At 38.7% G+C, this 18656-nt stretch overlaps 1 protein-coding gene across 1 annotated transcript in view; it reads right to left on the reverse strand.

Annotated features, from left to right (window-relative positions):
• Positions 1-1725: 1725 nt before the first annotated feature.
• The window catches only part of LOC139742195 (chromodomain-helicase-DNA-binding protein 1-like), a 28801-nt gene continuing 11870 nt past the window's right edge, over positions 1726-18656 (reverse strand). Inside the window, exons 10-24 of the mRNA XM_071652773.1 lie at positions 18073-18243; positions 16912-17140; positions 14894-15050; positions 13364-13565; positions 12495-12578; positions 11898-12058; positions 9698-9777; positions 9015-9226; positions 7781-7879; positions 6967-7037; positions 6295-6409; positions 5572-5680; positions 4765-5031; positions 3661-3733; positions 1726-2819 (exon numbers count right to left, since the gene is read on the reverse strand). Coding sequence (XP_071508874.1) covers positions 2703-2819; positions 3661-3733; positions 4765-5031; positions 5572-5680; positions 6295-6409; positions 6967-7037; positions 7781-7879; positions 9015-9226; positions 9698-9777; positions 11898-12058; positions 12495-12578; positions 13364-13565; positions 14894-15050; positions 16912-17140; positions 18073-18243 — 2147 coding nt within the window. The 3' untranslated portion in view covers positions 1726-2702. The remainder of the gene's footprint in view (positions 2820-3660; positions 3734-4764; positions 5032-5571; positions 5681-6294; positions 6410-6966; positions 7038-7780; positions 7880-9014; positions 9227-9697; positions 9778-11897; positions 12059-12494; positions 12579-13363; positions 13566-14893; positions 15051-16911; positions 17141-18072; positions 18244-18656) is intronic.

The following is an 18656-nucleotide window of genomic DNA, read 5'->3' on the forward strand; positions in this document are numbered from 1 at the left end:
GCATAATGTACACACATAACTTGAAGGTCAACTTCAATTCAGCTGTGAGCTAAATCAAGCGAGCTGGCTTGATAGCATAACTGCATAATACATGCAAAGAAAATACCAAGGCACTACATGTATAGTATCACATCCTCAAACTAGAAATGTCGCTATGGCGACTGATGCCTCCGCCATAATGCATGATTCTCCCAATAGGTGTATAGTACAATGTCTTCACAATGTGTGATGACAGTTTCACATAACTGGCAAAATATCGAAATGACAGGTTTGTCAGAAATATCTTGAATGTTCACTTTCCATGATCTGGGTTTGCTATAATTGTCTATTAAAGAGTGCAGGTACACATATTTGGGGAATTGAAAATTTTCACTTGACTTCTGACCGACCTTATTATAAGTTTATGCATTGAGTATAATTTCCAAGGTATGAAGAAAGAGTGTAATTACAGTACAAAATATATCTTTTTTTATTTTAACCTGACCTTTGACCCTTAACCTTTGACCTTTGACCCTCTGGCTGAAAATTTCCAAGAGAATCTCCATTAAGCAATACATGTACATGTATTGAATTTTAAAACTAATAATGCAATCATTGCATAAACTAGTATATGAGGGAAATAGTAACATTTTGAGGAGTTGACCTTGACCTTTGACCCCCTAACTATTGACCCATGACCCCTAAATTCCCTAGATAATCCCTGCCAGTCAGTACATGCATATGTACCAAGTTCCATGAAGATACATTGAACCACTTGCGAGAAAAGTGATATTGCAACATTTTCAACTAACCTTTGACCTTTTGACCTTTGACCTTATGACATGAAACTCTCTCTGGAGAATCTTTACGCAGTACTACATGTCTACACTAAGTTTCAAGAAAATAACTGCGGGCATTGCATAGATATGGGGGAAATAGCAACATTTTTAGCATTTGACCTTGACCTTTTGACTTTTGACCTCTTGCCAATGTCACTAAAATCTACTCAACTAATTGTCCCATCATACATCATCCTTGGACCAAGTTTGGTGAAAGCTGCTTCATCCAGTTTTGAGTTATCACGTAAACAGATAAATTTTAGGATTTGACCTTGATCTTTGACCTTTGACCTCTGTCCGATTTCACTGAAAAACTAATGAAGTAATTGTCCTATCATACATCATCCTCCAACAAAGTTTGGTGAAATTTGCTCCATCCAGTCTTGAGTTATCGCGTAAACGGATGCAATTTTATGATTTGACCTTGACCTTTGACCTTTGACCTTTACCCGATTTCACCCAAAATCTAATCAAATCATTGCCCCATCATACTTCATACTTGGACCAAGTTTGGTAAAATTCCAGTAAATATTACTCAAGTTATCGCGTAAACGAAAGTGGACGGACATACGTACGGACGTACAGACGGACGGACAACCCGAAAACATAATGCCTCCGGCACCACTTCGTGGCGGAGGCATAAAAACAGTGGTAACTTAAAATACCAAGCAAAGAAACACCAACCAAATTATGTAGGTGAAAGTCAAAACATTATTTCTAGGTAATTGTTTCAGCCATGATGCCACCCGCCCTAAACTGGTCCTAATGCCTCCTCCAAAAATTTGAGTCAAGGCCAAATTGACCATGATTCATATATATCAAATAGAATGTGAGACCTGTTGATGCAACTTGGGCATGTGTACAGCTCAATTTTTGTCAAATGTTCTCTCAACTATGGCAGCTCTGATGAAATTCACACTCCTTTAGCATGTGACCCTTGAAACCTTAACCCCCAGTTTCTTCAATATCTCATTGCATGATTGAGAGCTTCGTTTCACTGACAAACGTATTTTGTATCAATGTGATGGCAAGGAAAATTAGACATGCATGCCCAAATAAATTCAGTGGAAAAAAAGAATTTAGAACTTAGACTGGAATGTCATAAAGACAGGTAACAAAAATGTGACACAGCCCTTCATTTTCTATGAGAGTTAGTTGTCCCTATTTCAGTTCACAAAATATGTCAGTTTGGACAACCCTTTACTCAGTGTGAAGTCTATGTTATCTTTATGCCATGTTTGCATCATCATGCATGGTACAGCTTAAGCCCTGTAGTCATGATGGGGGACATTCTGTAAAACACGATATTTTCGCGGCATGAAATTTTCGCAAATTGGAGCCCACGGCCTTTTTCGCTGCATGAAATTTTCGCAAGTTGTTCGAACATTCAATGCATATAGTGTAGACAAGAACTTTTGCGTGCATTTTAATTTCGCGAATCTTGGCTCTTGCAAAATTCGCGAATCTTGGCTCTCGCAAAATTCGCAAAATTAAAATGCATGTGAACATTCCTCGTTTTACAGTACTTTTCTACCGACTACACCGTACACTGGTATTACTCATAGGACATAGGTTAAAAATGCCCTGAGAAAGACACTTCTTCATGCAATACATGCATTCTTAAAAACTCGCACTGTTACCAGCTCATCTTATACAACCAGCTCTACAAGGCATCTGTAGGCCTCACAACATACACTGTAATATATCATGATCAAGATTATATCATGATCTCATGGTTTATATGATCATTGGAGAATGATGTTCAGAAAATTTTCTATTGCTAATGAATTATTTCTGTACATCACGGCACAAATAGATGGCACAACTAAGGCAATACAAAACTATTTCAGCATCTGCCGCATGCAGTGGACTGCGGCCAACATCTCATTTGATTGTGTAACGGCTTTCTGGTTGGACACGTTGCTGGGCAACACTGTCCCACACCCATCCAGACGATACCACTTTCACTGTGGGATAATAAGCTGTTACAGAGGAAGGTTCCTGCATTTGGGAGGGGACAAAAATAAGACAAACATAAGATACCATTAATGGTTGTGACCTTCTGTGATTGGCCGCTGCAAATGAACAAACACAAATTTCCATGCCATTATTGTACATTATATATTTATGTAGATCTGAAAATACTTCAGGAAGTTTGAAAGGTCATGTGAGAATTTGTTTGCACAACATCCTTGCAGAAAGTTGCAGAGTAGATCTCATACACATGACGTTCTGCTGAAACTACAGCACAGAATATAATATGCTGGAAAAGTGTCAAGGTGATTACAGGCCTGCCAACCACCATGTGAAACCCCTACATTGAAGTCAAAATATGTGCACAAGGTGAGTGCTCATTGCATGAAATTTGGGTGTCATTTATGAATAGACTGCATCGGTTTTGGCATTACTTCTTTCCACACTAGGTTTACAGAAGTTTAAAGAGCGCAAATCCAGCGCTGCCACCAACTGCAAAGCCGATAAACTTAATGACGCACAGCAAAACAACAAACAAATAGAATATTGTGAAGGTCAAGACATATTTTGAGTCAAAATTTGGGAGATTTGGTAAGCTTGCTATAACAAGCTGAAAACAAAACAACTACACATTTCTCTATTACAACCATATTTTCTTCCTTATATTTGACAAACACAAAATCATACAAAATATCACACAAGCATTCTGGCTGGCACTCAATTTTGCAGGTTTCAAAACCCATTTTGGGGCATAAATTTTCTAAATGGGAAGTATTAACTCAGCCACATGCCACTTTGATCACATGTCTGCATAAGGAGTGAGCTAAAAATCTATTGTCTTCTTAGAACGATGACATTTTATACTTACATCATCATACTCATCTGGCACGATGAGATGAGTTGTGCTGTCATCACACTTGTCCTGCATGCTGCCGTTATAAGTGTGAAAGAGTCAAGGAATGAAATACATGCCTATACGACGCAAAAGTTAAAGGCCCATGTTCACACGCTACCATAATTTATGCAAGATCATTGTGAAAACTCATACACCGATTAAAGCCATGCGTTGCATTTGCAAATTTGCATGTGGATTTCATCCACCTGGTGAAAATAATCTATGCCAATAAAATTACTGGTTATCTGCAAAGAAAAATATAACTGTCTTGTATTCTGCAGAGTGTCATAATCACGCTTGCAAGAAAAATTACTCTACTATTGTCACAAATCTTGTGTTGTGTAGACTGCTTCAAATTTTGTCATGAATCTTGTGTTGTGCCGACTGCCTCAAATTTAGCTCACTGTTTTGTACATGCTCCTTTCTCACTTTGCCTGGCAAAAGCTTGGAATTTTTCAGAGTTTATCATAAATATAGTGCCTTTCCACTAGGTCTTGGCACAAAAAGAACTTAACAGCATATCCCAACACACTGGAATTAAGCACAAAACTACAATGTGCTTACCCAAGTACTCAACTTTCTGAGGAGCATTTGAGCTAGATATCGCAGGTGGAAGAGCGACATAACTGATAAAACTAGTTTATTTTCCAATCATATTTTCAAGTTATGATCATGCCTAAACGGTGCCCTTTAATATTAAGAAAAAAAAATCACAGCTTGATTTTTCCTGAAATTATAGAACATTTTGTTTTGCAGCTTGCATCTAGAACTATGGGCAAATGGGTTTATAAAAGTTATTGGATTTTGAGTGAAGGGTCATGTTTTGTCACTCATATCAGGGGCTTTTGTGCACCCCTTCTAAACTTCAAGACCCCAGCAGTCATAACAGATCCGAAACGTATTCACAGAGCACAAAGCTGCAAGCATCTAGGCCTGAATTCACAAAGGTGGTACAATCCTTGTCCATGGTTTAAACCATGGACAAGGATTGTACCACCTTTGTAAATTCGGGCCCTAATGTTTACAAACCAACTTTGGGCAGCATGCTAAGAATGACAAATTGCTAACAAAGGATATGCTACGATGTAGCGACGAAGTCTCTTCCTCTCCACCTCTCCAAATCCCTCTTGGATGCAGGCGACCACGCCCGACAGGAAGTTGGCCAGTCCAGCTCCGACTTTGGCTTCATCAGACCTTTCCTTCCCATTCCCGTCATGCTTCGCTAGCTTCCTCGGCCTCGGATGCTCCTCATCCTGACGCCGTGAGGAAGACGATGACGATGGTGATGAAGCATCGCTTTGGGTGGAAGTTTGGCCCTTGTTGGATCTCCTCGGGTAGTAGTAACTGGTGACATATTACTGAGTCAAGGATAAATACCCTTTTACGTGTCATATTTTGCATCATCCTCCTTTCTGCTGACCCTAATACCTTCTACATTTCTATTCAATTACATCAAGACATTTTGTGGGTCCTGAAATGGGTGTATTTAACTGTCAGAGATGTTAGACACACACTTAAATTTTCTGTAATTTACATGCTAGTCTTAAATAGAAATCTGTCTACACTATGCATTTCAAATAAAATTTCAGGGAAAAAACATATTTTTCGGCATTTTCTATCTCTTTTCATCCACGAGGAATGCATGCTCATTGCTGGTCTTCAAAGAAAAAAAAAAATACCCAAACTATGCATTCTAAATAAAATTTCATAAAAAAAAGAAGAAGCATATTTTTCAATTACAAAATTGCATTACCTATTTCATTTCATTTATGAAAAAAAAAACCAAAAACTAAACATATCAAACATTACAAAAACATACTAGACAGCAACTATATGTACAATGTATATTATTGAACGTTCAGCACTAGCGCTGTCAAGGGATACATGGATGTTTGGATGCCCCGTGATGCCAGGTGCTTCCTGATCAGTCTCTCAGTCCCGTACCAGTTGAAAGCTGGTGTGGAGTGCCCTATTCTTGGTAGGTGGACGCTGGCTGCTCAAAGACAGTGATGTAACAATGGCATTTTAGTCAGCTATCATGGTCAAAGATTGACTTTAGACTTGAGATGATTAAGATTTGCCTGTTGTTGCTTGTGAGCTATTTGTCTACCTCACCTTACTTAAAACTTTTAGGAGGATCTAAACATACATTAATACCATCACAAGTTTTTCTCTTAATGCAATGGTACATATAGAGTAGGGTCTAGAAACTGGAAGACTACATCAAAGGGAGACCAGTCCGTTTGACTTGCAAACAAGAAAAGCTAGAGACAATGTTACATCTCTGCCACAAAAAAAAAACACCAATGATTGAGAAGACTCAAGACTAATCAATATCACCACAATTTTCACTGATTGAAAATGAGAGAAAAATTACATTCTTGCCTTTATTTTTCTACACTCTTCATATTTATTTTTTGATTATTCTGGAAATTATGAATAATTGCACATATAGATGGTACTGATTTAAGAGTCTAACTGCCTTCAAGATATGTTAACCTGTTGAGAACCGGCTGATTTTGCTACACCACGCATTTCCGATAGACGCTTGCCCAGGTATACTTGGAACTCGTTTTCAACGAGTTAAGAGTTTATGTTCCTCCCTACCTTTGTGCATTTTGGCAGCCCTGTAGAGCCTCTGTAGACCCCTGTCCAGAGCTGTCAGTTTGATCCCACTCAGATTGTTGCTCTTGTCTCGATGCTGGGCTACAATCAAAGCAACCTATACAAGAGGCAAAGACGTGGTAAGACACCAGTCTTAGGAGATGGGTGAACACGACTGCCAGAGCGTGGGTTGATGCATGTTATTACTCAAAGCTTTGAAAAAAAATCCAACCCTTTTTTTTTTTAGGGAACCCGAGAAATACTTTTGAAGCAACACTGATGATCAACAGAACAAAATTTCCTCAGTCCTATGTGCCTACAAATTTTGCACAGGGCTACGGATCTAGTTGTGACAACTCGGATTATTTGGTAGCATCAAAACCATCCACAGCTTTTTTTACCAGACTTCAGTGTAAGACATTCACAGCTGCCAGATGAAAGAGCAAAACTGAAATGAGGTCTGCAGCGAGTTCTATCCTCATCTAACACAGGGAATGCAGTTCCGCCTGATACCAAACTAAGACAATGACTTGTTGATGTTCAATCCTCAGTGATCATGGTCACACTCTTCACAATTACAGCTTTCAGCATATTTCATTGTCACTCATCATAACTGGGGGGAAAAAAGAACAAGACCTTTAAATAAGACCCAGTTCCAGAGCTCTGATGACTTACCCAATCGTTGCCTTCATCTCGGCTCTCAATATCATCAATAGGGATGAGATGTAAATCTCCGAGGCTCAGATCTGCACAGACAAATCACAATGAAAAAATACATATTTCATGAAAATGAGATGCTACAACAGAGATTCTGCTCTTCTACCGCAAATTCTGATTGTTTCTTCTACTTCTCGTAAACAGGGATAAATTGAAAGCAGAAAGAGGTAAATACATATGTACCAAAACTGTATGAGCTGAAATTTTCCAAATTGCTACTTAGACATTGTGTGTTGTAAATTTCACAGTTTTGAGGGTCTAGTAAAAGTTACTTCAGCTATAACGAAATAAACACAAGAATGAATAACAAGTGACAATGCTAGTATGCTTACTGAATGTTTTTACCCAGTGAAGTATAGAAGTATAGAAACAATAATGTATTCTGCATATGAAGTACTGTACTAGTGTGTCATTATGTTCCAGATATTGTTCCATGTCTGTGATGGCCCATGCAACATGCAAGATCTACAGTAGCTAGTAGTGGCACACAATCCAGTGCTGGCATGGCTTTGGTCTGTTTGTTTGTTTGTTTGTTTGATTTTTTTTTTTAGTATGTGTATTATCATGTGCTGTTTTTGAGTGGTTTTATATTTGCCTCTTGTTATTTTTGCAATTTAAATGTGATTCGCAAAATTTGCAAAATGAAACCACAGCAAAATTTCAGCTTGTACAGTATGCCGATTGGTAAAAAAAAAAAAATATCATGCATTTCATTACGGAAGCAGTGGAGACATTACTCCCAGATCCACAACGACAAAAAATACCCACTCACCCCTCATCTTTCCAGCCAGTTTGTAGGCCTCTTCAGGCTGAGGTGACCGGCGTGCCAGGGCTGTAAAGAGTCCACCCTGTCCCCAGTTGCCACTGTCATCTGGAACAAACATTAAAGGCATAATTTACTATTTGCAGATGAGTTCTAGAATGCGAGTTAGGGATAGAAACCACTGTAAAAATTTGAATCAGTAAAATCGATGTTAAGTATTGTAAAATATACAAAATGTGAACAATAGTTATAATACAAATGTTTCCAGACTAAACCGTCTACAGTTATGGTTTATTGAGAAAAATACAGCTATCTCCTTATATTTTAGGCTTTAAAGCAAAAATTGTACATGAAAGATGTTTTGTGGTACAACAGACCCACATATATGCATCATATGTCATATCTTGGAAATTTTTTAAATCATTGTTCCCGAAGGTATATAGGACCATTAATCACGCAAATGCAGGTGAGTATAAAGAAGAAGCATGAAATTCCAAGCCTTTCATCAATGATACACTGTACTGACTTTTTATCTCTTGTAACCATACAGAATGATGTGAAGCCATGCATAATTTTTATGACACTGAAACTTCTACTGAATATGTGCTGATAAAGACAAACATCTGTCTCAGGGAGTCATTTAGAATAGATGACTTCAAATCATTTCAATTCTTCATCTTCAGACTGCCCAAACTTTAAATAATTGCAATAGTTTTTGCAACTTTGTATGCAATCAGCAACCCACATGGAATGATTATATTTGGGATTGGCAGTTGCATATCAGTAAGTTTTTTTTTTGTTTTTTTTTATTACACAGTGAAAGCTTTTGCATAACTTTAGCGTAGAATGGCTAAAATTTTTATCTTCAAAACAGTGTCTTCTCATAAACATTGCCACATTGTGTATGTTTGTTTTTATGAGAGAGACGGTGAATAACTCCCTCCTCACACAAAGGTACCAAGTCTCTTCTCATAGAAAGTTTTATCAAACATATGAAAGGTACACATTTACACATACATTACACACCTACCCACACACAAACACAAACACCATATGCACAATGAAAGTGGGTGTACAAAACTGGTCATTTAGAGCACATCAAAGCTGCTTTATAAAAGTCAGTAAATTACATCAACAGGGACATCAACCCACATAAATTTAAATAAGGAAGAGAGAGAAGGAAAAAAAAAACAAACCAACAAACAGATGGAACTGTGTGCTTGAAAGGGAGACTGCAACCTACCAACACAGTGAACTACGATCGCATTCTGGGCACCAGTGACGATGGGGTGCGTGACATCGCCCCGGACATACTGGATTGCTACACTCTCCTCTTCTTCCTCCTCCTCCTCCCCTGATGGCCCCGAACTTCCACCCTCAGAGTCCTCATCCTCATCATCCGTTTCCATGGGCACATTGCATGACTCGTATCCATTGCGCTCCCACATCTCTTTCCTGTAGGAGGAGCAAAACACCAACATCACTAAATCCTCCTGAAAACATTTTTCTCTTTGCAAGCCATGGCAAGAGAGAGATCTATGTAGCATATCAAGGCAAAAAAAAAAAAAAGAGAAAATGTTTTGTTGATGAACTGTACAGATTGCGGTAGCAATACGTGAGCTCACATCATTGTGTGCTAAATGTACAACCAGTTGAAATATTGCAGGACCAACTGGTACCTTCCAAGTTTATTCACATTCGTAATCTTCTCATTCTTCGTGTTTTTCTGTATTTTCCTGGTAAATCTTGCTTTTGCAAACATTATATCAACAGGACTACAATGAAGTCTCTAAATGTGAATGCAGAATTAAAAGTATAAATTTTTAAGCAGATCATTTACTCCATAAACTGTGCATCACCTTCTCTTTATTGCACATCTCCAGGTATTTATTTTCAAGCAAACTGAGAACTACAGGGAAGACTTACATCCTTCGTTTCCTCTCCTCAGCTCGTTGCATCTCAGCTTCCTCCATCATCTTTGCTCTCTTTGCCGCATTCTCCTCCCTCTGTTGACAAAAAACAAACAAACAGACAAACTTGAAAACTAATCACACACGGGAGGGGATCCAGGAATTCCGTAAAGGGGAGGCGTCTTTGCAAAATTAAAGGGGGGGGAGCACATGCACCATTTCTTTCTTATTATTTCTTTTGTTTGTTTTAACCACCTGGTGCCCCCCCCCCCCCCCCCGGATCCGACACTGATACATGACCCCACATAATTATTTAACCCTAATTAGGCCGGGGGGGGGGGGGCCTCCGAGGCCCCCCCCCCCCCTCGACGTTTCTCGCAATGTATCGCTATCGCGAGAAGCTATCGCCGCGACATTTCATGACTTTTTTCTTTCGAGTTTCCCGCATCTTTTGACACCAAATTTGCGATGCCCGGGCACCCGGTTCCGAAGTTGCGCATAAATATGCACGTGCATGTCAGACCAAAAATTGCTCAAAAACGTGAATTCGTGTACAATTTCAATGCAAACTGTGTTTACAGGCAAATTTCATAAAAGCATGATTATTTGGGGGTTTTATGGATTAAAATCAATTAATAACATATTTTCTTGTTCGGAACAATGTCGCGGACAAATTACATCGAAAAAACAGTGAAAAACATAAAGTCGAAAAAACAGGGAAATACAAAAGAAATTTAAAAAACAATAAAATACTGCAATTTTTTTCTCTTACATTTGCTAAGGACACTAAAAAGAATATTTACACAAAAAATGAGCCTGTTTTGAGCTTTATTTAGTGATTTATACCAAATTGTTTGATTTCATGCATCATTATGCATAAATTAGCATAATTTAGTGTAAATGATAATTTTTGAAAAAATTTACTTCATGGTACTTTAGATTACATCATAGGCAATGTGTGTGCCAATTTTCGTCGCGATCGCGCGGTCGACGGCCGAGATCTGGAGGGGGGGCCTGGGAGGCCCCCCCCCCCCCGGCTCTATCATCTACCTAAATAGCCCGGCCTAGTTAGGGTTAACACCAACAAGATTGTTTTTATGATCACAACGAAACTTCTTTTTTTATTTGAAAAATGTCAAGATTCCACAAATTCAGTCATGTAAATTGCTCATTAACGTCTTGTCATATGTGTGTATCTGCACACATTCAAAATTCACAAAATGCCAGTAGGAGTGAGTGACTACAGAGAAAACTATTAGAAAATATTCAATGAATGATTAGTCTGCTGTGAAAGCCATGAAAGTATGCTTTTATTTCCATAAACATTCATACATCTAGACCTATGTATACAATGTAGGTCTTGTTCTACCACAGCCAACCTTAAAGCATTAACCCCTCAAAGGACGGGCTGATTTTGCTACAACATGCATTTCCCATAGACGCCTGCCCAGATACTTAAGATAGTCTTCAATGGGTTAATGTCCCTAAAAGCACTGCTGTCACATGATGGCACCATCAACCATGTCACATGACTGTACTTCCCTCTTCATTTCATTTCATTTCATTTATTTCATTTCATTTCATTTTATTTCATTTGCAGCAATGCAAAACATTTACACACACAAAATAGCACAATATCAATACAAGGTAACAAAGAAAAATATGTGAAATTAACAATACTACACATCACATAAGCAGATGAAATTGAATTAAAATTAAAGTTGCAGGAAATGGAGGAGACGTGCTGAAACGCAAAGCTTGTATTTTGCAGTCCTCCTCTTCTCTCTGCTAAGCTTCCTTATTCTTATTTTGATGCTACAAATATCCATGTTGATATTCCATAGGAGGGGTGACAACCTCTCAAGATAAAAAGATACATATTTCATATTTCAAAAAATTATATTTTTGGTAAAAAAATTATAAATGATAGAAAAGTTATATGAAACTGTATTTTCTCATTTTTGATGAGGAAAAGACATTCCAAATATCATTGATATATACTAGTCAGCAGCTCTGCCACCGTGCGACAACAGTAATGATGTTTTTTAGCATGCCATTTATGACTGACTGATCGTATTTCACAAGTGATTACAAAGAACAGGGACATCTGTATTAACCCTTTGTGGGCTTTGAGAGCCAATTGGTGCAGAAAACCCTATAGTGTTGTTCACACTATCCGAAGTTCCTGGCACAGGAAGGGTTAAAAGGATACAGACCTTCCTCTTCCTCTCAGCCTTCTCCTCCTCCGTCAGTTGTCGTCTCTTCCTGGTAACCGACGGTAACACGGACATCAGTGCCGCAGCATCCCCTGTCTGAGTTCTGTTCTTCCTGAGAGAGCGTGGGCCCTGTGCCTCTTCCTGAACGGCTGCTACCTGGACTGTACACATAGAAACATAACACTAAATATATTATGTTGTCTCACCCATTGAAAGAATATAGGCACACCTTATACCTGAATTCAATACCAGGGAGTTTGGACACCAATAATCTGTGAACAAGGTGAACTATGCTGTGATTTTGGACATAAACAGGTAAAATGAAATTGTATCCTCAATTTCAAATTTCTTTAACAATACATTAAATATATGGGACAGTCTCTCTCTAAAAAAAAGATAGATTAACGACATATGCGTACACCTACTTCGAATGCTATGAGTGCGTGTGTTTGCATGCGTGTGGCAGGTAAATCATGAAAGCATGATGTACATGAAGACAAACTCTCTTGAAAACACACAAACGCAGGTGCGTCACTCAGTCTGGCATGTTGAATAGTAGATAAAGTTCTGTCTACATGTGGGTGAAAGGTGACCTACCTGAAACCAACTCCTCAAAGGCTTTCTTGTCTGCTGCACTCGTTTCCTTGGAGTAGTCTTTTCCCTCAAAGATGTACATGTGACCTGGAAAATGATGAATTCAGTCTTTTTAATAAAGAGTCAACATAGAGCTTTGACATGGACTGAAGTGGTGCTCATACTTCGAGATAAATACATTGAAGATGTACAAAGATATTTCCTTAACCAACAGAAAATTGACAGTCAAAATGAACAGCTGAAAGCAAACAATCAAGACAGCTGAAACAACCACATTAAATTGACTGCTTGATTGTGATTTACTGTGATATGTCAGGAACATCTCTTGATAGCAGAGTTGTTTCTTCACGGCTTTAGGTTGTGACAATATCGTTTATGAAGACAAAGTGATACCAGATCTTTTTTGTTTTGTTTTGTTTATGAACTCACTACAATAAACAATAATTGACAACAGGAAGGAAAGTGAACTTGCTCTCTGTTACATAGCATCAATTCACATAGGCGTTGAGATATATTCCTCCATTCTCCTGCAAAATCTTCTTCTACCAAATAACATCAATACAGCCAAGAAAGAGCAATTTTGGCTTGTCTTCCTAACACACTTTTGTCTTTGCATCCCTCTCATTTGCCTCATTTGCCTTCTCATTATTGATAATTTGCATTAGATCAGTCTTTATCATCATATGAAATGAAAAAAAAAAAATCAATCCTCACTACTCTCTATAAGATACTTATTTTCCATTCATTCCTGCCCCCCCCCCCCCCCAATGGCATTCTCATTTTTTCCTTCTCTCTGGCTTGGTCTACATGTACATCAGTTACAGGTGTATCCTTCCAAGTAAAATAAGCACAACATTTACTGACATCCTAACCTCTCTCTTCTTCACAGACATCCATCTTCTCTTCACTCTCCGCCTCCTCCTCCTCTTCCTTCTCGCTGGCCTTGTCTGCCTCCTCCAGGAGCCACTCCCCTCCCGCACTCGCCCCCAGGATGGTCTGAAGGTCCAGATCCACCACGGAGCTTTCCTCCGACTGGAGCAGTTTCTCCAGGCCAAACTTCAGCATGTCAGACAGCTGAGGAGGAGGGAAATGGTAATAACTTGATGTACGATGTACTCCACAATGGCACACATTTACAGCATGTCGCAGTGGCGGACCCAGGAATTCCGTAAAGGGGGAGGGGGAGGACAAAAAATATTTCTGGTGCCACTTCTGCCTTTAATCACTTGATGAGCAAAAAAGAAAAAAATAAGGCTTCAGCGCAATTTTCTGTTGAACAAAATTAAAGGGGGGGGGGGCAGTGCACAAACCCCTTTTGATTTTTTTTTCATTTTATTTCTTTTCTTTTTTGCTGACTGAGATTTAAAAAAATTATGAGAAAGAGAAAGAGAGAGAGAGAGGAGTGGGAGAAAAAGAACTACTTGTTCCACATTTTTGCATCTTGTAGAGAGGTGTTTGACTCATGAAACAGGTCATGGATTCCAGCCACCGACAATTCAATGTGCTATGAGAATTATACAACCCCCTTTGTGGTTTGCCCAGGACAACAGGTGACAGTCAGCAAACGCCAATGGAGAGTAGTGTCAAAATGGTTATGTGGAAGTATTTTTGTAATACTGGTAATCTTGGCAACTGTGGTTCAATTTCCATCAACAATTTGAGCATCATATATTAGCATTGCAGTTTTTGAAAACCATGATGTAGTTTTTCAGTTGTAAAAAGTCACCTGTATTGAGTTGCAGTAATGCTATTGACATTTCTTTTTTACATAAATTGTGCTTTTAAATTTGTATGTCAGAAGTGTAAATATTACATTTTTTAAATGAATTTTTTTTTTTTTTCAATTCCCCACGTGCATTCCAACATGGGGGTGTTCAAAGTAAATGTTTCATTATTGAGATGCAAACAATTTTACCAGAATGCTTTTTTCCCTCTTTTCTCCAAAACATTTTTTTTTTGTGGTACTTGTTGGTGAATTAGAAGATTTGATGAAGATAGAAAAAGAGAGACAAAGAGAGCACACAAGAAGGAAGAGGGACAGGAAAGCACTCCTCATACCATCATAATTATTTCTGGTCATGAGGTACTGGATTCTAAATAGGTCATGTGTTCAAGCTTTTTATACTCAAACGATGGAGATGGGAAGAGAGAGACAGTGTGAGGTGCTGAATGGACTAGTGCTAATTCTTTGTACGCTGGGACATACTCTAAAATGGATGCAGTTTCCTTTAAAAAAAATTTGGCTATCAAGCTAGAGAGGCTTTGTTATAAACTTAAGGCACTTCAACGACACACAAAAAACTTCTGACCAGACAATTCAACATTTATGCAAAAATCAACTGCAGACATACAGTCTAATCGACACATGAAATACAACATACAGTGAATGACATATCTGGTACCTGAGTTGCACTCTCTGCAAGACTGCTGTTGGCTGTTCCCAGCGAGAACTTCCCTCCCTCTATGACATCATTGGTCAGTTTGAGCTTCTCGTCCGCACGCCGCATGATCAGCTCCTCTACCGTGTCCCGTCCAATGAGGCGAATGATTTTCACAGGTCTGGCGGGGGTCACGTCCACGTGTATGGAAGATGGAAGAGGGAAACATGTGCACATATTCTTAAACTTCTTTCCGAATGTAAATTCTTGACGAATATACATTTTCTGGACACAATTCAATGATACATGTCAATCATTTATGCAGAGCACAAGATAATGATGATGGCAATGATGAGGATGAGATAAGAGAAGACACAAAGAGAAGATATGGCACAAAAGAAAATGAAAGCAGAAAAGAAAATGGGATAAAGAGACAGACAGAAGCAGGAGGAAATCCACACAATTAAGGGCAGAAAAATCATAAAGTTTAGACAGAATTTTTCCTATAAAATGAAATTTCTTCCAAAATAGGATGGACATAGGTTCTACAAGTAATTGTCCCATCATACTGCTTCCTAGCTAACAGAAGGAAAAAGAGACAGCATTACATTTTGAATGGATGTAGTAATTGAGACTACAGCAACAGATCCATGGCAAATACAAACTGAAATAATTGAAATCTAATACTGAGAACATCAATGACTTTTCGACTGTTAGCCAATCTATATCAGTATGGTACATGTATTCTGGAAAAGTTATATTTTAAACAATAAGGACTTCTGATAATTTGTAAAATTCTCAATTATCTGCCCATTTAATCATGACAAATTTTACTCAATTAAATAAAAACAAGGAAAAGTAGAAATTACGCGGTGCGTAAAATATGTCCCCGCCGGAAGTAGCATTTAGTAGCAAAATGTACAATATCGGTAAAAAATCAAGGTCAAAGGTCAAAGAAGTCAAAGGTCAAAATTCTGTGTAGAAGTTTTGAAGCCCTCACCTAGTGCCATCACAAAAAGCAAACGGAATCGAAATCGGGTTAGAAATGGCAAAGGAGTAGCATTTTGTAGCCAATGTACAATATAGGTCAAAAATCAAGGTCAAAGGTCAAAGAAGTCAACGGTCAAAATTCTGTGTAGAAGTTTTGAAGCCCTCACCTAGTGCCATCACAAAAAGCAAACGGAATCGAAATCGGGTTAGAAATGGCGAAGGAGTAGCATTTTGTAGCCAATGTACAATATAGGTCAAAAATCAAGGTCAAAGGTCAAAGAAGTCAAAGGTCAAAATTCTGTGTAGAAGTTTTTAAGCCCTCACCTAGTGCCATCACATAAAGAAAACGGAATCGAAATCGGGTTAGAAATGGCAAAGGAGGAGCATTTTGTAGCCAATGTACAACATAGGTCAAAAATCAAGGTCAAAGGTCAAAGAAGTCAAGGGTCAAAATTCTGTGTAGAAGTTTTGAAGCCCTCACCTAGACTGTAGTGCCATCACATAAAGCAAATGGAAATGAAATTGGGTTAGAAATGGCAAAGGAGTGTTTACTTAGCATTTTGTAGCAAAATGTACAATGCAGGTCAAAAATCAAGGTCAAAGGTCAAAGAAGTCAAAGGTCAAAATTCTGTGTAGAAGTTTTGAAGCCCTCACCTAGTGCCTTCACATGAAGCAAACGGAATCGAAATCGGGTTAGAAATGGCGAAGGAGTAGCATTTTGTAAAAAACCAACAACATTGTCTGTGGATAATTTTTCCCGCAGTAATATTTCATCACCTCATCACACAGGAGGGGGGGGGGGGGGGGGGGGGGAAATATTTCCCTGTAATCTTGATTAAAAAACATGTCAACGTCATCTTGTCAAATCACTAGGCATGGCAACAACAGCACCATGGGCCATTTGCAAATAACATGTAAGAGTTATAGCAGACTGAGGTAATTTAGTGTAGGAAAGACACAGGCAATTAGAAGTAAACAAAACTTCAGGTAGGACTTCTTTCAATTGGTTTTACGAACTAATCTTTGACCCCCAACCCCCTGACCCTACAAACCTTGTCTGTCCAATGCGGTGGGCCCTTGCTGCTGCCTGCAGGTCATTCTGCGGGTTGAAGTCACTGTCGACAAAGATGACCGTGTCGGCGCCGACGAGGTTTAACCCCTGACCTCCAGCCTTTGTGCTGAGAAGGAAGGCAAAGGTGTCGTCTCGCTGGTTGAAGTTCTTGACTGCCAGGTAACGCTCTTCTCCTCGTACTGACCCATCCAGCCGCTCGTATTCATAGCCTGCACCCAAGAATGATGTACACAATAGGCTTTTAATAAACTGTATTCTACTGTGATGTCATACTCATGGGTAGATCTCAGGAAAATCTTCCTTTTCCCACAAATTTCAAGCTCTCTGTACACCATGAGAAGGAAAGACACTCAAGCCACAGGGATATCTGAAATATTCCATGAATTTTATTCTTAATATGAAAATCCCTTATAAAAGTCCATGACATGTTAAAAACCTATTTAGAGGAATCCTGTTACAATATGCATGCCAAGAAATATTTGCTTTGGTCTATAAACAAAACTGTGGCTTCTCCCAATCTTGATTCACAGGTCTGGGCTGAATCTCCTCTTTGAAACTTTCAAACATACTTTAACTTCATGACCAATCCTGATTAAATATTCCATGAAAAATTTAAAGCTCATCTTTCCTTTAGTGTTAGAGGCACTAAAAATTCAGGTATTTTTAAAGTTGAAGTTTATTACCTACCAGCAATGAGTCAAAGTGCAGTCATGTATCAAACAGTAATGAACAAAAAGGTTATTAAACAGTTATCACAAAGATAGTACATCTTGAGTACGACAGAAAAAAGGAACGAAATCGAACAAATACACAAAGTACTGTGTTGATATATGATAAATGATGTTACATACATCCCTTTAATAGTGGTAAAGACAACAGGATTTTCAGACAGCACAAATCCAAGTGAGAACAGATCAACTGATGTTTTAGCCCAAACATGCAAAAAGTCTTTCAAAGGATAGGTACATTTCCTTACAAACATATTCCCTAGAATATCTTGTATCAAACTAAATATAGAGTTGTTTTCATATGATTTCTTTTAAATGAAATGGAAAATAACCTACATGCCTCCAGACCAAGTGGTAGATCAACCCCCTGTCTATGCCCCATGAATGTCCCTTGCAGCATGGTCATGACTTACCCCTGTAGCCAAGGTAGTCCTGGAGGATGTCCAGCATGCGCGTCATCTGGGAGAAGATGAGCACCTTGTGGCCTTGTTGCCATAGGAACATGAGTAGTTTGTCCAGCAGGTGGAGTTTGCCACAGCAGTCGACGAGGTGCTCCCCCAGCTCAAATGGCTCTGGCTCCACACCTTCAGTGACAATGATTGAGCATTTAACCCGTTCGATACTGAATTCTGAAACCCCCATAGTTGCATAGACTTAAATACACTGGCCACCAGTTTCCCGTATAGAACGGGTTAAGACACATGAAAACATGAATAAAACACACATACACATATGGTTGAGTGGATAGATATCCTTAACTGTAAAACCAGAAATTTTCACACAAATTTCAAGCAGAGCCAAGATTTGTGAAGAGGAAAAACGCATGTGAAAGTGTTTGTCCTCACAATGTATTGAATGCCAGTGGTAATTCGCGAAAGTGTCATGCTGTGAGAAAGGCAGTCTGCTCCAATTCATGGAAGTTTTATGCCTCTAATATTTCTTGTTTCACAGTATCCATTTTCACAATATTTCGAGTGCAAAACCTCTACACAGTCTT

The sequence above is a fragment of the Diadema antillarum genome, unplaced genomic scaffold (genome assembly GCF_040938485.1).
Source record: "Diadema antillarum isolate AM-2024a unplaced genomic scaffold, OU_Dant_1.0 seq00000984_RagTag, whole genome shotgun sequence".
Lineage (NCBI taxonomy): Eukaryota > Metazoa > Echinodermata > Echinoidea > Diadematoida > Diadematidae > Diadema > Diadema antillarum.